Below are 22,407 nucleotides of genomic sequence, written 5' to 3' on the forward strand. Positions count from 1 at the left end.
CCTTTGTGCAAGGAGGAGCAGAAGAAGCACTGCCAGAGCCCTGCAAAATGACCTCCAGCAGGCCACAAATGTGCATGTGTCTGCTCAAACGGTCAGAAACAGACTCCATGAGGGTGGTATGAGGGCCCGACGTCCACAGGTGGGGTTGTGCTTACAGCCCAACACCGTGCAGGACGTTTGGCATTTGCCAGAGAACACCAAGATTGGCAAATTCGCCACTGGCGCCCTGTGCTCTTCACAGATGAAAGCAGGTTCACACTGAGCACATGTGACAGACGAGACAGAGTCTGGAGACGCCGTGGAGAACGTTCTGCTGCCTGCAACATCCTCCAGCATGACCGGTTTGGCGGTGGGTCAGTCATGGTGTGGGGTGGCATTTCTTTGGGGGGCCGCACAGCCCTCCATGTGCTCGCCAGAGGTAGTCTGACTGCCATTAGGTACCGAGATGAGATCCTCAGACCCCTTGTGAGACCATATGCTGGTGTGGTTGGCCCTGGGTTCCTCCTAATGCAAGACAATGCTAGACCTCATGTGGCTGGAGTGTGTCAGCAGTTCCTGCAAGAGGAAGGCATTGATGCTATGGACTGGCCCGCCCGTTCCCCAGACCTGAATCCAATTGAGCACATCTGGGACATCATGTCTCGCTCCATCCACCAACGCCACGTTGCACCACAGACTGTCCAGTAGTTGGCGGATGCTTTAGTCCGGGTCTGGGAGGAGATCCCTCAGGAGACCATCCGCCACCTCATCAGGAGCATGCCCAGGCGTTGTAGGGAGGTTATACAGGCACGTGGAGTCCACACACACTACTGAGCCGCATTTTGACTTGTTTTAAGGACGTTACATCAAAGTTGGATCAGCCTGTAGTGTGGTTTTCCACTTTAATTTTGAGTGTGACTCCAAATCCAGACCTCCATGGGTTGATAAATTGGATTTCCATTGATTATTTTTGTGTGATTTTGTTGTCAGCACATTCAACTATGTAAAGAAAAAAGTATTTAATAAGATTATTTCTTTCATTCAGATCTAGGATGTGTTGTTTAAGTGTTCCCTTTATTTTTTTGAGCTGTATATATTACAAATAAAAAAAACATACCTTATTTTGAAATATCATATTTTACATACTGTAAATAATTTTTACAGTACATTACAACCAAATTATGCTATTGCATATTGGATCACAAAATCACATAAAAAAAATTAACATTATTTTGTAGTTTTCCAATAAAATGGTCTGAAGTGTACATACTTAGTACTCATATCCCTAAATAAATGATCTCACTACAAAACAGTTTGTAATAGAAAGTTAGCAAAAATAGATAACGTCTTGCTACCATAGATATGAAAATACCTGTCCATTTGTGGAAACATCTTCACGATTGAACTCTTTTGTTTTATCCCACTATACCTGTTTGCTTATGGCCTTGCCTACACTTAACGACGTGTATTTAAATTATATGAGCAAAAAATATTTGTTACGTTAACTAGCGAGCCAGCCAGCTAACGTTAGCTAGCTAACAGTACACTTTAACTTGAAATGAAACCACTTTCTGTCAAAATTGGAAACGTGTAATTTCTGAAAATGTAGCTAGACTATCTTGGATGGACGCATCTCCTGTCAGATGCCATGGTTGCCCTTAGTTTGAAGATGTAATCCGAAGACAGGTGTTTTCTCCATCTCCGTAGCTATCATACTTGAATTCCACTGATTTCAAAACTGTCCTCCAGAAAGTGGAGAGCATAGACGTAACGTTAGCTAGCGAGCCAGCCAGCTAACGTTAGCTAGCTAACAGTACACTTTAACTTGACATTAGGCTTATGCAGTTTTACTACGCGATACATTTTTAAAGCTGCATTAGACAGGGTTACCTAGATATACTGACCAGCTCAAATAGACAGAAGGATGCTAAATGGCAGACCAATCCAAACTCATCTCTTGGCATGTCCAGCCCACTAATTATCTCAGCCAATCATGGCTAGCGGGAAGTTTTGTCTTTTTCTGTGGCTAAACCAACTAGGCTCGTAATTTAACAATTGTATTTGTATTTACAAATGGCATACACGTTTGTAATTAAGGCACATAAGTTCACATGTTCGAGAAGGCATTTCTGCCAAAAAATGTATTTTGATAAAAAATCTAGTTTACGTTCAAATGGCTTTCCTGTGAAGTAGTGACCCGCGACATATGCCTACTTTCCTGAAACGGGTCAAAGAAACATTCAATCATATACTTTGCATAAAAACCCAAATAAAAGTATGAAGATAGAAAGATGTGTGTCATGAATGCTAGAGTGGAGGTTTAAAAACTACAGCTGCATATGCATATTTGCCAAAATGGCATATCCTGCACGTATACACTACCGGTCAAAAGTTTTAGAACACCCACTAAGGGTTTTTCTTTCTTTGTACTATTTTCTACATGGTAGAATAATAGTTTTTATAGCTTCACTATGAAATAGCACACATGGAATCATGTACTAACCAAAAAACTGTTAAACATAACAAAATATATTTTATATTTGACCTACCCAGAGCCAGTTGCAAAGCGTTCCAGTTGAAGCTGGTTGAGAGAATTCCAAGAGTGTGCAAAGCTGTCATCAAGGCAAAGGGTGGCTATTTGAAGAATCTCAAATATAAAATATATTTTGTTTTTACATGATTCCATATGTGTTATTTCATAGTTTTGATTTCTTCACTATTATTCTACAATATAGAAAATAGTTAAAATAAAGAAAAATCCTTGCATGAGTAGGTGTTCTAAAACGTTTGACCAGTAGTGTAGCTTGCATTACAATCTTTTCTAACAGCTTGGCAAAATGTATACAATGTGATATGCAATAAACCAGATGACTTCTCAAAAGTCAGCAGCTGCCTAACCTTCTAAAAGTTGACTGTGCCAAATTATTTCCAATCCATTATGAGTGAGTGTGATGTATGTTTTCCATAGTGTATGTTTCATACAGGGGTTGGCACCGAAATTATTTTTGATCAGTTCCACTGTTCCGACCAACAAAATAAGGTTCTAAACCAGTTTGAACTAAAAACAATACCCGTTTATATCGTTCCTTTTTAAACCGCTGCATTTTTTTATTTTTATATATTTTTTTACATTTAGATTGACGTTAAATTACTTCACCAATCAGTGTGGATAGAGCAGCTAGCTGTGGAGCGAGTAAGCGATTTTAAAGAAATATAATAATAATTTAAAATATATGTATAGGAAAGTCGTTAACAGCAAATTGTATTTTGCCGTAACAGGATGATTTAATCATAATAAAAGAGAAACGGGAAGTTTTTTGCCAGTCACAGTGTAGAGCGTGAGATGCACCAAATGCTGAGGGTGAAGAGAGTGATGGAAGCTTGCCTTGAAGCGCTGGGCATCTTGTTATGACATGCATTATCTGAATTAGGCCCACAGTATTATACCTACGGAGAAGAGGCTTCTATCGCGGAACTTTGAATGTCTTTGAACTGCCGAGTTGGTTTAACGTTGGACCAGAGCAAACGTTAGCTAGCTAACAAGCTTGTGTGTTCAGAGCAGGAGTAGAATGAAAAACATTTTGTAATTGTAGTAAATCAATCCAAGGCGCTGATACAGCCCGACCGGATGATGCAGTTGGTGTTACAGCCAGACAGGATGCTCTCAATGGTGCATCTGTCAAAGTTTGTGAGGGTCTTAGGGTCCAAGACTCATTTCTTCAGCCTTCTGAAGTTGGCCAGATGCTGTTGGGCCTTCTTCACCGCACTCTCTGTGTGGGTGGACTATTTCACATTGTCAGTGATGTTTATGCCGAGGAACTTAAAGCTTTTCACCATCTCCACTGCGGCCCTGTCCATGTGGATGGGGGCGTGCTCCTTCTGACTGGGCTTTGCTAGGAGGGCTTTCAAACATCCTATTACACTTGTGTTGCCTAGTATTAAAACAATCCAATAGAACTTACGTTGATTTAGTGAGAATACTGCCTTTTCTGTTTCTATAGCTATTACTAACCAACCTGTTAGGCATGTGATGTAGCCTACTCTTGCATCATATGGTCTTGCATCAAGTACTGCCTAGTGTATGTGATGGACCACATCATCCAATTTACAGGGAAACTGTGTATCAAACGGTGTGCAAAGCCCAGGCCTATTGTAAAGCGTGACAAAAAATAAAATAAAAGCTAGCCGGCAAACAGAATTGAATTGACCTGTACATTTCATTTACACAGTGGAGTGCCAAGCCACGGATATTGCAGATGCAAATTGTCAACTCGGGATGTCAATTTTCCTGCTGACTTACCAACCCTCATTAACCGGTTAACAAACAGTTGAATTTGTTCCAAATAGTAAAATTGTGACCCAACAGAAAATACTATGCGTGCATACAAGAAACATACTTTTTTCATTATAGAGCTTAATTGAAACATGCAATAGCATCAAGCCAATTGTCTTACAGCTGAAAGGCTAAGTTATTGAAAATACAACTACTGTAATTAAGCAGCCAATGTAAAACATAATTTCAAACATTTGGCAAAATGGAATTCTCTGTTCTACATGGGGCACCTGATGCAAACGTTTCCATATGTGACAGAGATGAAAATCTCCTTTTAGAAACTTAGAGAGGGAATAAAGATGCAACAACTAGGATGGGTTGCTAATATGATAAGGATTGTGCCTCTGGCTTCTGGACAACCTAAAGAAAGTTGATATGAAAACCAATAGAACAGGAGAGAAATAGTGGTTTCTATGGTCCTATTTTGGCTAGGCTGGCTATTTTGATGCAATGTAAGACATGCCTCATAATATGAAGTAAAACGTTTCAGATTTCAAACAGTTAAGTATCCTGTATGTTTTCAAAATGCTTGCTGCCTCTAATTGCAAGGTGGCGGGTGACATGCCTGCCTACCGTACTGCCTATGCACTAGAATCGCTAATGGATGACGGGCTTCAGTTAGGAGTTGAGAAACAAGAATGGTAGCTATATAAAGCTGGGATCCTCTTGTTAAACGTGGCTATGTTTTTAACATGCGATTGCATTTACAATTGTTGTGCAATGACTCAACTTATCCAGCTGTTCTGTCCGACAGGTGATATTTTTCTGCTCAAAGCCTCAGGAATTCATAAGTGCATACTGACACAAACACACGCTATGCTGTTATAGTTTATTTTGAGACTGGCCGGCTATGGTTTTAACGTTTCGTGGGTGGACTGAAGCGCTTGACTTGGTTGTTGGTCGATTCCTGTTTGAAACCCCACCAAGCTGCAGATAATGGTGCATGCCAGCAGGAGCTTGAACAGGCTTGTCAGTAGCATTGTCTTAACTATCTGTTACTTAATCGGTGGACCTTTGGTCTGACTTCACCAGGCGTGCTGAGACTGAGCATATCATGAAGGAGAGGCAAATAAATATAAAAGAATATATATAGCCTAAAAGGCTAGTCTGAGCAGATGCACAGCAGACGGGCAGAGTGAGAGATTGGTTATGGGATTGTTCCATTTGATTTCAATCACTCTTTGACTGCACCCCTTTTGATTTGAACGAAACTTGCCGTACATATTTGCCCATAGTAAAAGTGGTCAGAAAATTACTTTTTGTACCTGAATGCCAAAACATTCAAGAGCATGCTGTGTCTCAACTGACGGCGGGCACAACACACAAACACCTCAGATTATGTAAATTAGGATCTAAGCTAAAATGTAGAATTTTTCAAGAAATGATCAAATAGTTTGCTAAACCTGAATGTAAGCTTTTAAACGACATCACACTCAACCGTTTATCTTTTCCAGTGATGAAGACATGGATGTCTCATTGTATGGTGGGGTATGCAAAATGTGTGAACTTTCAGCGCCTCTATCTAATGAATGTTTTGGCATTCAGGTTCAAAATGTCACTTTCAGGCCACTTCTACCATTGGCAAATATGTATGTAAAGTTTTGTTGAAATCAAAGTGGTACAGTCAAAAAGTATTGATATCGACAGTCAAACATTAAATAAGATTACTTCCCAACAAAGTCCAATTTCTTTAACTCCTTCACTTTAGAAGGTCGTAGCTCATAGAGACAAACCAAAGATATTCCAATGTGCATCAGTTGCGTCTTCCTAGGGCATTTTATCGCTTGTTTCTAGCCTAAAGCATCATTGATTTATGCGTTGCTTTAGATCAGTATAAACATTTCTATTACATTTTTACCCCTCAAATCAAGGAAAGACCCCCCAGTTGGACTAGTCTCTTCACTGATTGCTCTGCTAGAACGCAGAGTAGGTGCCTGGGACAAGCCTAAATATTAGGCTTATCTGCCGCAATCTTAACAAACTCGAAGCAGAATCTTTTTGTGAGACTGGAATTAATTTGACCTACACGAACTAGTGAAAAATGTTTAGATGAAAGTCGCACAAAGTTAACCTTCGCCCTCCCTTACTCACGATGACACAGTAGGTAGCCATTGTTCTTCATCACAAGCCCCATCCCACTTCACTCCCTTACTGTTTGTCGTTCTCCTGTCTCACTTCCCAATGATCTCTCCTTCTTTTCTGTCACTTTCTTTCTCCCTCCCTCTCTACACCTCTCATTTTGTTCAGTTTTATTGCCCGGCCGTTGGTTGCCAGTGGTGGACAAAGCCGTTCTCTTGCATTTATACGAGGAATGAATGTGGACACTGATGTTTGAGTTGGGACCAAGCCCATAGTCCATGATTTGATTCACCCCCCCCCCCAACCTTCTCTTATTTGACCTTTCTAACATGGTGGTTCTGTAGTCTGTCGCTTGCCCCCCTCTTCTGTCTGTTTTTGAGCTCTTTCTCTCCCTCTCCTCACACATGGAAAGCCTACTTTCTATGTTGCCTGACAGTCGAAGTGTCAGTTGGATTTAGAGGCCTCGCATGTTGCAATACTATAGAAATCTCCCCCTGAAAATCTTATGGCACTCTTGTGTAAGTGTGTACGTACACAGGCTCCAGTCACTGTTGACCAAGAAGCATCTCCAGCTAGTCTGAACCTCCCCTTCATATACTCTTTAAAATCAATGTTCAGGATCAGCCCTGACAGTGTTTCGTCAAGCGTCTGTGCGTGTCTACTGAATGACTCCAGGGGCTGCGGGGGCTAGCCCTGATGTCGTCACCCCTTTACACAATGCCCAACAAGCAGGTCTTTTGTCCCAGCTTTGCTTTACCCCTATCCTCCCACACAATGCTCATAATGTCCCAGCCTCTTTATCTGAGGCAGAGGTAGGGAGAGAAAGAGGGTCCTTTATCATGGACTCAAAGGTCTGTTATTAACTCCAATTCCTTCAATCAGAAATTACAGCAATGTATACAATATTATGCCCCCACATAAGAGCTGATATCCGTAATACAATTCTATCCACCAGGAGATGTCAGTGAGTTAGTTGGCTGCTTAGTCTTTGGGTTAAATATTGCTCACCCCAGCTCCTCAGAGTATTTGATTGTTGTGTTGATGACTGAGCTCCAGGTCTGTAGTGTAAATGAAATTGTGTTCTCAGTCGGGTTACCTTCTAGGAAATGAATGAATAACTTAAGTAGATCTGGGCTAATAATTCTCAGCTCTGAGTTTGTGGAGGTTAAAGAAGGAAAGGCTTGGGAAGACTGCAAAGGCTTACCAGATGTGAATGAAGAGCCAGAGGGAGGGAGGAGAAAAAAGGAGCCAGAGGGGGATGGTAGAATGGGTGACTGAGGGAAACTGATTAGGCTAGATGGAAAGGGATAAAGGAGGCGGGGTTGAAGTTTGTCACATGATCCCGAGTGTAGCTAGTACCAGGGGGCAGAGTAGCAGAGGCAGGCAAGGCTTTCTAACACTACACTGCAACTCTTCAGTACCCCCTCTCTCCTCCCTCCAGGCTATCCTCCATCTACCCTCTTCCCCTCCTATCTCCCGGCCCCTGGGCCAGGGAATGTGCCGGCTGGGAGATGCCTTACGTGGATCGGCAGAACCGGATCTGTGGCTTCCTGGACATCGAGGAAAACGAGAGCAGTGGGAAGTTCCTGCGCCGCTACTTCATCCTAGACACCCAACCGGGCAGCCTGGTGTGGTACATGGACAACCCTCAGGTAACACAGTACGATGGCTAGCATTAGCTGGGTCACTCTCACAAAACTGTCATTTTTCACTACTGAGATTAGCATATTTTCTTATCTATTTCATAATTACGTTTATTGATCAGATAATATGCATTTGACCACAATTTCCACAACATTGTCATTAATGCAACAGTCCAAAAAAGTAATACACAAATCAATTTCAAATATTTTTCAACATTGCTCTCCTAAAGAAAAGTCCTGAGGTAAACATAAAACCAAATAAAATAGTAACATTATTATAACTTTAAATCAGACTTTTTCCCCCAACTTGAGCTTCTTTGCCGTTTCGGTGATGAGAAGGCCAAGTGGGGTAAAGGGGTGTTTTGAACATAAGAACCCCATTCTGAAGGCATATAAGCGAATAGAATAACTATTACTACTCTAGATGATGCATCATAGGTGAATAAAACGTTATTTAAAAACTGATTGGAGTTTTTACAGGAACTTGAAAATGTGTTTTACGTAATGAGACTCATGTCCTCAGACAGTGTTTGTACCAGGGTTTCCATTAGCCGGTAATAAAAATGAAAAGCCGATAAGTAAAACTGCTGCCGACCAATTGTCCGCTATAATGGGGGAAAAAATCCCATTGCAAAATAATGCTTTGTAGCCTATTCATTGATGGAAATACCAGTCAATAGAAATACATTTGACCGGTCATGCTTATCTGTCTATAGGTTCATCTCTGTCACATGAAATCGCTTGTATGTGCAGTGTGGTTTTGACTACAGTGTTTTCCCGCTAATTGCATTATGGAATGAACATTTGTGTGTAGTCTACTGCCTTGTGCGCATTGCTGCGCTTATAACGTGAAGAAATAAGTTGATCAACATTTTCAGCAAAACATTGTGATCGATTGCGTCAGCCTCATTTGCTTTTTAAAGTTTGTTTTTGATGTAGCCAAGGCCTACTGCTTGTATGAATATGGGCTCTATTGTCCCAGAGTCTGTTTGGAATAGGCTATTTTCTTGCACAGATCAACAAGGTACAATGCAATTAGTGGGAAAACACTGTTGTCAAAAGCACACTGCACACATACAAGCAGTTTCATGTGACAGATTAAAATATCTGTTAGAAATTTAGAAAGAGTGGAGCTCTAAAGATGCAACAACTAGCATGGGTTGCTAATATAACTAGGATTGAAAAAATAGGGTACTGGTTTCAACATGAGAATCACCCAGGTTTGTTGATGTTACTTGTAGGGATGGGCATAGGCCCACCCACTAGGGAGCCAGGCCCAGCCAATCAGAATTAGTTTTTTTCTCCACAAAAGGAGTTTGAGACAGAAATAGAGACAGAAATAGTCCTCCGTTTCATCAGCTGTCCGGGTGGCTGGTCTCAGAAGAAACCGGATGTGGAGGTCCTGGGCTTGCGTGGTTGTGAGGCCGGTTGGATGTACTGCCATATTCTCTAAAATGACGTTAGAGGCAGATTATGGTAGAGAAATTAACATTCAATTCGCTGGCAACAGTTCTGGTTGACATTCCTGCAGTCAGCATGCCAATTTCACTCTCCCTCAACTTTAGACATGTGGTGTTGTGTGAAAAAACGGCACATTTTAGAGTGGCCTTCTATTGTCCCCAGCACAAGGTGCACCTGTGTAATGATTAGGCTGTTTAATCAGCTTCTTGATATGCCACACCTGTCAGGTGGATGGATTATCTTGGCAAAGGAGAAATGCTCACTAACTGGGATGTAAACAAAATTGGAGAGAAATAAGCTATTTGTGCGTATGGAACATTTCAGGGATTTTTTTGGTTTCAGCTCATGAAACATGGGCCAACCTTTTACATGTTATGTTTTATTTTTGTTTCGTATACATATAATGTTAAGTATGCTTGTTGGTGTGAAACGGGGCTGAAGGCAAAAAAAGTTAGCAGTATGCCATTGTTCCAATTACTGGTGGTTCTGAAAATGACTTCATATATTTCCACTGCACTGACACTCCACAAATAATAAACACATCTTAGAGTTTGAAATTCTGTTAGTGCTTATAAATTGAATCTGCAAAAAAATGTTGTTCTTGTATTAGATTATTAACAATGGAATAACCTTGAATTGATTACTCAAGTTCTCACCCCCATCCAGTCCCCCCCAACCACCAAGTCACTCTTCTTTAGAGTAATCCAAATACATAATATGGAGCACCCCGCATATTATAAGGTCAGGGTTTGCAACAATGGACAGTATTCAATGGTATCTAATAGTTTCTCACCCACATTTTTCCCTTATAGAACCTGCCCATCAGTGCCCACTGTGTTGGCTCACTTAAGCTCACCTACATCTCCAAGGTAAGAGATTTGCTGAAGAATATGCATATAATTGATTTTATAGGTGCTTGTTGGAAAAGGGATATTAAATTCAATAATTGAGGTTTTTGTACTTCTCTTGCCTCGTAGGTCAGCGACGCCACTAAGCAGAGACCAAAGGCAGAGTTTTGCTTCGGTAAGATTGAGGACAACTATTCTCTTTCCTCTCAGTTCCTCTCCTCAATTAATAGGGAAGTGGTTGTAACTTGGCTCAACTTTTCATGACCTTCAGTATTTTTAAACTCATACCAAACCACAGCTATAGATATACAGATTTCGGCCAACTTAGTTTCTAGATTTAGAATGTTAGTGGACACCAAACGTTCCGTTATTTATATGACCATGGGCTCTTTTTCCCATTTGCATGAGTTGAAATGACTAAATGATATGGGGGGTAGGTGAGTCCATGTTTCTGTTCAGCAATAAATCCAGCTTTTTTCAGGATTGACATGACAGTGACATCTCAAAGAGCCAGACTTTCTCAGTTCAAGGTCTGCCCTGACAGATGCCACCATGTACACAAGGCTGGGTCGTTTAGATTGACTTGAACCTAAGGGAGGAATGCATCCTTCTTGCCCTTCTCTCATCTCAGCCTGATTTTCATGTGGCTTGTCTCCACGCTACGAATAACCCTGCATAGCTTCAGCTGTTTAGCCAAAAGAGATATGCAGGATAGCAGCTGATCAGGATACTGTACATCAGGGGTCATCAACTGGCGGCCCACAGACCAATTTTATTTTTTCTGTTCCCAAGTACTCCCATGAACAAAAAAACAGACATAGGCCTATGTGATCATGTCTCAATATAATAAAAAGGTTTGAAATTATTATTTTAAAATACAATCTCTTTTTGGCCTGTGTGTGTGTGTGTCAGCATTCCCCCCTTCGCCCTCAATAGAAGGAAACACTAGTGTGTGTGACAGAACTGCCCCCGTCATCACCACACCGTTGTGTGTGTGTGTGTTGGGGTTTTGACAGGATGCTGGCATCCGAATCGGAACCCATTCTCAAAAGTCTGGGATATTTTTAAACCACTGTTTGCATGCCATGTTTTGTTGATTTCCACATTTATTACCATCGCACCCCTTCCTAACTCCCATGTCTTTTAAAAGTAGCTCTTAATTGGTGTTTTCAGGAAAAGTCATTTGGGAAAGGCTGTCATGCTTACAGTAAAACAAGGATCAGAGTGGCAAGCTATGATTCATGTCCGTGTATGTGTGTGGCTCTGATGCTGCGGCCCAGCTATGTGACTCAACAACACACATGTTTTGTGTGTGATCGCAGCTGTGAGTCAGATCTTAGATATCGCCCTCCCAGCTTATTATTCACTTCCTTTGAGAGCCCCCACCACTTGGTCTACACACCCCTTCAGCCAGACTGTTACAGTTTATAGTGGGGTAAATTGTACGTGCTAATGTGGCATACACACCCGTGTATGCCACATTGGTACGATTTTGGTTTCTTCTTGTTTCAATGCTGTCACTAATGGATTGATTTATAGCCTCGTCTTTCTTTTCCCATGATCTCGTTGTCTCAGTATGTTTAACAAAATGCCCATGGCATGCCAGCCTCTTACTGATCATCTCCCACTCATTGAGTCACTCATTCATTCCACACCATTAATGTTCAGTCAATGGTCACGATGTCTCCTTTCAGTTTCCATCACTGTGGTTTTTTGTGTGGTCAGAACAAGTGGGACTTAGGGATGGGCATAGTTATTCGAATATCCGAATGGACGATGGTATTCGAATAGTTACGGGAAGAAAAAAAATGAATTGGCCTATTTTAACAATGAAAAGGCTGTCTAAATGAAATGATCTATGTGACATTGCTACACACAATATATCATGACATTTGAAATTCTTAATTCATAAAACAAACTTTTTGAATGTAGTTTTTATGACATGCGGCCCATAAAGACACAGGCCTTTCGTAGTAGCCTACACCGGTTTCACATGTTGTTGTTATTGTCGGCCAATAAAAGTGGCGCTGTCTACAGTCAGTGGCTCCATGTGTAGCAAGCAATGTGGGATATCTCTAATGAATGCAAGGAGGAATAAAAACTACGGAATTAAGTTAAATGAAAAGGAGTAGGCTACAACGAGCAACCATCAGGTAGGCTGTTTTAATTTGAATGGAATTGTAGACAACGATGGGAAGTGCGTCAAAATAGCCTCAAGTAGCCTTGGTAGCGAGCTAAGTTAGCTAGCTGACTAACATAGCTGGTTGTCTTAGCTAGCTTCATTACATCGATTTGATGCTGTCAAGACCGGCACGACCAGATGGAATGATAACCTATGGCATGTACAAGTTTGACTAGCTAGTGTGAGTCTGTTTGGTCCCTGCAGTCACTGGCGCAAGCAACACACGTGCACACCCACGCTCATATAGAAACTTAAAAGAATGGTGGCCATTGTGTCACAAAGTTCTAGTGCTTAGAGCTATTCGCTGCACCATCACCCAGGCTATAATGTAATTTAACCCAACGATCTGAAGGGAGAGCGGGAAAGTGAAGGGAGGGAGGGATAAAATAATTAAGAGATCATGAAAGATGCCAAAAGGAGCACTCTGTGCCAGAATCACTGGTTCAGAGCTAATCAGGCTTTGACCTAAAACCCCTTTGTCATTGGTGTGTGTAATTTGTAATAGTCTTGAGCCCCTTTTGTTAACATATTGGTGGAAGGTCATTAGAATGGGCTGCTGATTGCCTTGATGCAATTCTCCACTCTCATATAATGGACCCAATGCTCCTGCTATGCCCTGTCTTATTACGAACAGCAGACAATCCAACCTGGTCAGAGCATTTTCTATTATTTTGGCTTAAGTAACCTGTCTAATGTATGTAACCATACCAAATGGAAAATCTCATACTAATTTTAGTATCCTGGATTTACATTTGCTATGTTACATCTAGTTTGAGAGCAGGCTGGACAATCCACTCTATTTCCTCTCAACCAGCTGTAATTAAGATACAGCCTTTTAACTTCTGTATTGTCACCAGTGACCCAATTTTATTTTTTATATGTATATATATTTGTGATATTTTTTTGTTCTTCTCTTTTGAATGTGTCACTCCCCATTAGGCCTATTTTTGATGTCTTCCATCTCTTTCTTGGTATTTCCCTTCCTCTTTCTCAGTCATAAACGCTGGCATGAGGAAATTCTTCCTCCAGGCCAATGATCAGCAGGACCTGGTGGACTGGGTGAACGCTCTCAACAAGGCCACCAAAATCACTGTGAGTCTCTCACTAAATGCTGCACTGTCTTTTATTGCTGAGGACTTGTTTTACACACAAGAAGACATAGCCTAGTCCTCTTTAGAAAACTATGACTTCCTGTTAATGACTGAAGTCATAGAGTCTTAGTAAAGTGAGTAAAATCTCAAGATTTCCTGTGTGTGTGATAGTCAAGAGGGTGACTGGCAGGATGGTTATTGTTAGGCTACCTGCCGCCCAGAAAGGTCTCTCCTAACGGTTAGAACGTTGGGCAAGTAACCGAAAGGTCACTGGTTTGACCACAGAGCTAGAAACAGGAGTAATCAGTAAAAGTAGTAAAACAGGAGGAATCAAGGTATCCTGTACATGTTAGGAATGTTTTTCACACCATTTTCTCTTGCAGGTGCCAAAGTCCTATGATGGCCAACAGAATGTGGAGACCCAGAAAGCCCTTCTGGACAACCTGGGACCCAAGAAGCAGGTCTCCTACAGGACTGACATCATCGGGGGAGTTCCCATCATAACCCAGATGCAGGTAGGCAAGGCCAGCCCCCCTATCTATCCCTAACCCTAGCTAGTTCATTTTCAGTAGAGTTGCAGTTGATAGTTTGAGCATCTGCAGACCATTTTTAGGGGACTACACAACTCAGGTGTACCCCCCTTCCCCCCCAAAAGCAGGAAAGGGGAGAGGGCCAGGAGGGTTCCGAGCGAGAGTTGCTGCATAGATCCCACAACCAGCTGCCATACTTCCTGGGCAGGCCGACCCAAGACAAGACGGTCATCAAGTCTGGCTATTGTGTGAAGCAGGGAGCTGTGGTGAGTGCAGGGGACTATAGTGGGTTACAGTAGGGGGGCTCTTAGTTTGAGGTCTGGAGTGTTACAGTAGGGGGGCAGTAGAATGAAGAAGGAATGTGTGTTTTTATGCTCTTTTACCCAGATGAGGAATTGGAAAAGGAGATATTTCTTACTGGAGGAGAACTCAATGAGTTACTTCAAATCAGATCTGGTAAGTCCTTTTCATCAACACTGGAAAGCATACTAGAATGACTTATTACTCACACACACTCGCTTGTCCTGGCATGCTCCACCTCATGTTCCTGGAATCTTGTGCCTCTGCTACACATGTCCTAGCATGTCCCTGTCTATGTGCCCTACTACACACACTCAGCGAAGAGCTTCCATGCTTGCCCATATTTTTCTCCAGCATGTCTATTTATCATCAACAGTGCCCAAGGACAGTCTTTCTCCCTTGTCGTCTTTGTGTTCCAAATAATACTGTATCAATAAGGCCTTGAAAGTTCATTTTGCTCAACAGAAAAGGAGTCCAAAAGACCAGTGCATTAAAAAAATTGAACTTTTTTTTAATTGTCCAAGGCACACTTTGAAGTGGCTAGAACAGTCCACATTTACTTTTCCTCTGCAAACATAACAAGTAATGAATAGAAAAATCAGACAACCCCATTGTAAAATAGTTGATCTATTTACCTAGTCAGCTTGTGTGTTCAATGTGAGAGAAATATTCCTCTCGAGGAGCATTCAAGTTACGAGTGCCATAGGGAGGGAATTCCCAGAATCTAATATACAATGCATTCGGAAAGTATTCAGACCCCTTTTTCCCCATTACAGCCTTATTCTAAAATGAATTAAATAACACATTTTCCTCATCAATCTACACAGTGCCCCATAATGACAAAGCGAAAATAGGTTTTTAGAAATGTTTACAAATTTATATATATAAAAAAACCAAACAGATACCTTATTTACATAAGTATTCAGACCCTTTGCTATGTGACTTGAAATTCAGCTCAGGTGCATCCTGTTTCCATTGATCATCCTTGAGATGTTTCTACAACTTGGAGTCAACCTGTGGTAAATTCAATTGATTGAACATGATTTGGAAGGGCACACACCTGTCTATATAAGGTCCCACAGTTGACAGTGCATGTCAGAGCAAAAACCAAGCCATGAGGTCAAAGGAATTGTTTGTAGCGCTCCGAGACAGGATTGTGTCAAGGCACAGATCTGGGGAATGGTACCAAAAAATGTCTGCAGCATTAAATGTCCCCAAGAGCACAGTGACCTTCATCATTCTTAAATGGAAGAAGTTTGGATCCACCTGGCCAAACTGAGCAAATGCGGGAGAAGGGCCTTGGTCAGGGAGGTGCTCAAGAACCCAATGGTCCTCTGTGGAGATGAGAGAACCTTCCTGAAGGACAACCATCTCTGCAGCACTCCACCAATAAGACATTTATGGTAGAGTGGCCAGATGGAAGCCACTCCTCAGTAAAAAGGTACATGACAGCCTCTTGGAGTTTGCCAAAAGGCACCTAAAGGACTCATACCATGAGAAACAAGATTCTCTGGTCTGATGAAACCAAGATTGAACTCTTTGACCTGAATGCCCAGTGTCATGTCTGGAGGAGACCTGGCACCATCCCTATGGTGAAACGTGGTGGCGGCATCCTGTTGTGGTGATGTTTTTCAGCGGCAAGGACTAGGAGACTAGTCAGGATCGAGGCAAAGATGAACGGAGCAAAGTACAGAGGGATCCTTGATTAAAACCTTCTCAGGACCTCGGACTGGGGTGAGGGTTTACCTTCCAACAGGACAACGACCTAAGCACACCGTCAAGACAACGGAGTGGCTTTGTCCTTGAGTGGCCCAGCCAGAGCCTGCACTTGAACCCGATCGAACATCTCTGGAGAGACCTGAAAATAGCTGTGCAGTGACACTCCCCATCCAACCTGACAGAGTTTGAGAGGATCTGCAGTGAAGAATGGGAGAAACTCCCCAAATACTGGTGTGCCAAGCTTGTAGCTTCATACCCAAGAAGACTCATGCCTGTAATCGCTGCCAAAGGTGCTTCAACAAAGTACTGAGTAAAGGGTCTGAGTACTTATGTGAATGTGATATTTCAGATTTCAAATGAACTGTTTTTGCTTTGTCATTGAGTTATTGTGTGTAATTTATTTTATAATAAGGCTGTAACGCAACATCATGTTGAAAGAGAAGCTAAATTGGTGTGTGTGGGGAGGGGGGTTGGTTTAGTAAAATCATCACCATCTCCATGGTAACCCTGTAAATGGCAGGAATGGGCAGATGAGGTTAACATTACAACAATTATTATCTGAGAATATTTTGAATAGTCGAACAGTGCGCACAAAATAAAACTCCTGGTCGCACTGCAAACAATTTCGTTGCATATTCGGCCAAATTGATCGCACTTTAAAGCCCTGACCGGCGTTGTGCTTCCAAACTGGGTATTTCACTTGCGCAGCCCGTATCAAAATGTATTTTGCCGGTTAGGCCTACTTTAGACATTTTTGCATGAGTTAGTCTATCCAGGCAAAGTAAACTTGGCAATGTGTCGTATTCTCACGTGGGGAGAGTCAAAATAAGCTCTGCGCGTGGACAAATTAGAAAACTGTAGCACCACACAAATAAGGGACAGTTCCCGGTGTTGTGCCGAAAATCTCCCCCCTGCCAGAATCCCCCCTTCTAATTTCCATACTTTTGTGGCTAATCAAATACTTTCTGTGGCAAATATCAGTCAAATACTTTCAATAGAACAAACTTCACGTCAGGATAGGCAACCGAAATGAATCATTTAATGTATGTGTGTTATGTTAAACGTAGAGGAGGGAGTAAAATGTTGCCAGTCAATACACATTTCAGAACAACTATGGCTGAGTTATTATCCTTACACTTTCAAAAATACTAGTCGAATAAGACACGGGAGAGATGACGAATTTTGGCAAAGAGATTTATTTATAGACTAATACAAAATCAGAAGCGGATTTAGGTACGGGTTGCATCTGCACGGGGTGCCCCCGGGCGCGGGCGCTGAAGGGGGGGTTCGCCCATACAAGCTAGAACCGCCACATACACTTGAAACAAATAGCCAAACCGAAAACTGCAGATAAAAATGCTTTCTGCTACTAAGATCAGTGAAATGTAGGCTAAACTGACAACGGAGTGAAGAGCAGAAATCTCAACTAGCATGCAAGTTGCAGCAATGAAGAACGCGAAGGGGGGGATTTTCGGCGCAATTTAAAAAAAACTGTTATGGCTCACTCACGGGAACATGGGTATCCGAACAGATGCAGGACTCTATTAATGATTAGCCCAATAGTGCAAATGCAGATAGGCAACCCCATGTTTCAGCCTATTTATTTATAGCCACTATGCTGCATTAGTAGGGCTACAGGTGATAATGCTTATTGCTAATATGGATTTAAGGTTAGAGGGTAGAGTTGCTCCCCCTCCTATGTTCTAATATTTTTTTTACAAATACTTTAACCAATATGTTCTTTAGCTCATTTCCAGAGGTGGACATTATATTTTAGATTGTCAGCATTTCAGTCATTTTGGAGTAGAATGTCCTTTTAAAAAGTCGCCAGAACTGAGTTATAGCACACGTTATACATTTTGGGTTCTTAAATTCTCTTGCCCCCCCTCCCCCCCCTCCAGGAGAAGGACCCTCTAAGAATTATTCCATTGAAGGACGTCCACAAAGTTCAGGAGTGCAAACAGAGGTACTGCACAACTCTCAGCATTGTCATGGTTGAAGGAAGCCTCTACATTTGCATGTAACTTTGATCACTGTTTATATTTGTATTTCCAGTGACATCATGATGAGGGATAATCTCTTTGAGGTTGTCACCACATCTAGGACCTTTTACATTCAAGTGAGAAGAGATTAAACATATTTTTTCTATGACATATGTCTAGATTAATATTAAGAAATATCCCACTCAGTATATGTATTTCTCTCACCTCTGACTCTCCCCCTTTACAATTTGCCCCATTGTCCCCTGTCTCTTCTCTCCCTGCAGGCTGACAGTCCAGAGGAGATGCACAGCTGGATCAAGGCTGTCTCTGGGGCCATCGTAGCCCTGCGGGGACCTGGGAGATCTGCAGCCACAGTACGTAACCACCCACCATGTCACTGGGGTTATAGGGCTACTGCATGCCATCTGGCTCTTATGTTCAGTCTCCCGTCTGTCTGGTCCTTAGTAGAAACACAAATTGATCTGTTCTCTATTTGTGTCACGTGTTCATGGCAGCCCAACACACACACACACAAACAGTGGGGATGCAGGGAGGAGTGTAAAGTATGTGTCACTTTCTGTACTCACTACGGAGGGTAGAGGTTGGTCCCCCTCCTACTGTAGGTGTTAGCCCCCCTGGCACAGCATAGGCAATGCAGTCGCCACATCTCCTCTTTTCTCTTCCACTCCCTCTCTTTTCCCCCTGTACTGTGGGCAAGCCTGGCCCTTCCCAACCTGCTCTAATCCAGCTGTCCACTGTGTTGTTGCAGATGCGGCAAGCCAGACGGCTGTCGAACCCCTGTATACAGAGGTATACGGCCCGAATCGGGGAGTGCAGCACGTATGTCAGCTCCTGTTCCCCAAAGCTCCTTCTCTGTACTGTTGTTTTTCACTAACCTTTGGTTTTTGATGTCTTGGAGTGGACTGGAGAGTCACCACTCTGCCTCCCTAAAAACTGTAAATGACCTCCCTGTGTGGGCTCTAACCTCTCCACCCCGCTGCCCATTCTGTAACTCCAACTCAGACCTTCTCTCCTCTACCTCTGCTTCTTTGCTTTTCCTGTCATCCTGTTCATGCTATACCTCAGCTCTGGGGTTAGTCCCATAAACTCATTCCCTTGATTTAATGTAGCTTAAAGGGATACTGCGAAATTCTGGAATTTAGAGTCCGATGAACTCGTTGATACATTTTTAGATCTCTGTGTAAGGGATGTTTGTGGTAGTTTCGCAATGCTACCGTACCTGTAGACTTCATCATTACACTAACGCTAGTTAGCATTGGCTCACAATACTACTGCTAACTTCCTTCATACAGCACGCAGAGACATAAACATCGTATCCAAGAGTTCATCTGACTAAGTAGAACCACAATCTCCCAGTATCCCTTTAACTTCCCTGGACCTTTGCAGCTAGTCACTGCCTCCCATTCACTTCCACACCCACTCATCCCGCTCTTAACCGCAGGTAGCCTAGCGGTTAAGAGCATTGGGCCAGTAATCAAAAGGTTGCTAGGAGCCAACTAGGTGAAAAATGTGTCTGTGCCCTTGAGCAAGGCACCTTAACCCTAATTGCTCCTGTAAGTCGCTCTGGATAAGAGCGTCTACTAAATTCATAAAATATAACTTGCTATTGTGGCTCTGTTACCATTTGAAGATGACTAAACTTTTTAAACATCCCTCTGCAACTTCGAAAACCCTTACCACACACACACACATTTGAAATCTGTACTAACGCATCTCTGGTACAAGCACAATTTACAAAAGGTATAAAATCACTTGTTTCCCCTTTTGATGGTCTTCGTATTGATTGTTCAATGAGTGTATAATGGAGCCAGCCTGATTTGAATCTTACCTTAGTGTGCACTTGTTCACTTCCCCTGATGGATTTAAAAGTAAAGGACAATATGGTGGAAACACCCAATGCTTTTTAAATGCGTCGTAGGGAGGGAGTGTATGAATGCACACTTCAGGAGAATTGGGACGCTACCTCTCTAAGATGTGTTGTGTAAAAATGTTTGTACAAACCTGTTTCCTGTTTCTGTCTATATCACTTCATATGTGCTCTCACACTCTCCTTGTCTCTCTTTCTCTCTCTCGCTCTCTCTGTGTCTCTGCAGTCTCCTGCAGCTGTGTACCTGTCTTAGATGTCTCACATCCTGCCTGTCTCTAGTTCTACTTCCTGTCCGCTGCCTGTATTTCTGTTTACTCTCTCACACCGTCGACTTGCATAACCCAGTTAACTTCAAACTTTATTTAAAAAAATGAGAATAAACTTCATCTTTGGGAGCTAAACCACAATCATCTTGACATAAATAACTGTTTAGCTGTTTGTTTGCGTTGTGTATGATGACTTCCTCTGTGTATGTACACTCGGAAGCTCATGAACTAACCGACCTAGCATACCTGAAGAATCACGTAGCCCTTTGTTTGTTCACACACAGGCCGTTATGGTGTCGGTGTTTCTGTTGAATGGCCTGCTTCAAGTCATGCAATTAAACTGCTCATTCAGTACCAGTCAAAAGTTTGGACACACCTACTCATTCCAGGGTTTTTCTTTATTTTTACTATTTTCTACATTGTAGAATAATAGTGAAGACATCAAAACTATGAAATAACACACATGGAATCATGTAGTAACCAAAAAAGTGTTAAACGAATCAAAATATATTCTATTTTGAGATTCTTCAAAGTAGCAACCCTTTGCCTTGATGACAGTTTTGCACACTCTTGGCATTCTCTCAACCAGCTTCATGAGGTAATCACCTTGCGTGCATTTCAATTAACAGGTGTGCCTTGTTAATTTATGGAATTTCTTTCCTTAATGCGTTTGAGCCAATCAGTTTTGTGACAAGGTTGGGGTGGTATACAGAAGACAGCCCTATTTTGTAAAAGACCAAGTCCATATTATGGCAAGAACAGCTCAAATAAGCAAAGAGAAACAACAGTCCATCATTACTTTAAGACATGAAGTTTAGTCAATCTGGAAAATTTCAAGGACTTCGAGGATTTCAAGGAAAATTTCAAGTTTCTTCAAGTGCAGTCGCAAAAATCATCAAGCACTATGATAAAACTGGCTCTCATGAGGACCACCACAGGAAAGGAAGACCCAGAGTTACCTCTGCTGCAGGTAGGTACCTCTAAATGCTTCAGAGTTCAAGTAACAGACACATCTGAACATCAACTGTTCAGAGGAGACTGCGTGAATCAGGCCTTCATGGTCGAATTGTTGCAAAGAAACCACTACTAAAGGACACCAATAAGAAGAGACTTGCTTGGGCCTAGAAACATGAGCAATGGACGTTAGACCAGTGGAAATCTGTCCTTTGGTGTGACAAGTCTAAATTTGAGATTTTTGGTTCCGACCGCCATGTCTATGTGAGACGCAGAGTAGGTGAACGGATGATCTCCGCATGTGTGGTTCCCACCATGAATCATGGAGGAGGTGGTGTGATGGTGTGGGGGTGCTTTGCTGGTGACGCTGTCAGTGATTTATTTAGAATTCAAGGCACAATTAACCAGCATGGCTACCACAGCATTCTGCAGCAATACGCCATACCATCTGGTTTGGGCATAGTGGGACTATCATTAGTTTTCAACAGGACAATGACCCAACACACCTCCAGGCTGTGTAAGGGCTATTCGACCAAGAAGGAAAGCGATGGAGTGCTGCATTAGATTACCTGGCCTCCACAATCACCCACATCTACCCAATTGAGATGGTTTGGGATGACTTGGACCGCAGATTGAAGGAAAAACAGCCAACAAGTGCTCAGCATATGTGGGAAGTCCTTCAAGGTGAAGCAGTTTGAGAGAATTCCAAGAGTGTGCAAAGCTGTCATCAAGGCAAAGGGTGGCTACTTTGAAGAATATCAAATATAACATATATTTAGATTGTTTAACACTTTTTGGTTACTACATTATTCCATATGTGTTATTTCATAGTTTTGATGTTTTCACTATTATTCTACAATGTAGAAAATAGTAAAGGGGAAAAACCCTGGAATGAGCAGGTGTCCAAACTTTCGGCTGGTACTGCACATTTTTACATGTTCTCTGTCCGGCTGCATGTTTGAATTAATGGTACAGAATTATGATGACTTTGGTGATGTTTTCCATATAATTTTGAACTGATGGGGGGGGCATTTTGAAATGCCAGCATGGGCAATCAGGTGTTCTTTTATTTAGGTTCACAAACTGTTTTTGCTGGGTGAATGGATTGGGTTAACAACTAATACGTGCTACTTGGCTTGCTCCCTCCTTAAA

The 22,407-nt window shown here is 42.1% G+C and overlaps 1 protein-coding gene across 8 annotated transcripts in view; it reads left to right on the plus strand.

Annotated features, from left to right (window-relative positions):
• LOC106577048 (pleckstrin homology domain-containing family A member 1) overlaps positions 1 to 22,407 on the plus strand; it is a 30,579-nt gene that overhangs the window by 5,273 nt on the left and 2,899 nt on the right. For 3 of the 8 annotated variants that reach the window (XM_045700872.1, XM_045700874.1, XM_045700871.1), the window contains exons 2-12: positions 7,833 to 8,043; positions 10,308 to 10,364; positions 10,473 to 10,518; positions 13,520 to 13,617; positions 14,000 to 14,131; positions 14,272 to 14,412; positions 14,534 to 14,602; positions 18,067 to 18,131; positions 18,221 to 18,284; positions 18,432 to 18,521; positions 18,917 to 18,987. In XM_045700872.1, coding sequence (XP_045556828.1) covers positions 7,833 to 8,043; positions 10,308 to 10,364; positions 10,473 to 10,518; positions 13,520 to 13,617; positions 14,000 to 14,131; positions 14,272 to 14,412; positions 14,534 to 14,602; positions 18,067 to 18,131; positions 18,221 to 18,284; positions 18,432 to 18,521; positions 18,917 to 18,987 — 1,044 coding nt within the window. Of the gene's footprint in view, positions 1 to 7,832; positions 8,044 to 10,307; positions 10,365 to 10,472; positions 10,519 to 13,519; positions 13,618 to 13,999; positions 14,132 to 14,271; positions 14,413 to 14,533; positions 14,603 to 18,066; positions 18,132 to 18,220; positions 18,285 to 18,431; positions 18,522 to 18,916; positions 18,988 to 20,261; positions 20,443 to 22,407 lie in introns of those variants that run through there. The other 5 variants (XM_014154735.2, XM_045700868.1, XM_045700870.1 and 2 more) reach the window with 3 other exon arrangements.

The sequence above is a fragment of the Salmo salar genome, chromosome ssa18, assembly GCF_905237065.1.
Source record: "Salmo salar chromosome ssa18, Ssal_v3.1, whole genome shotgun sequence".
Lineage (NCBI taxonomy): Eukaryota > Metazoa > Chordata > Actinopteri > Salmoniformes > Salmonidae > Salmo > Salmo salar.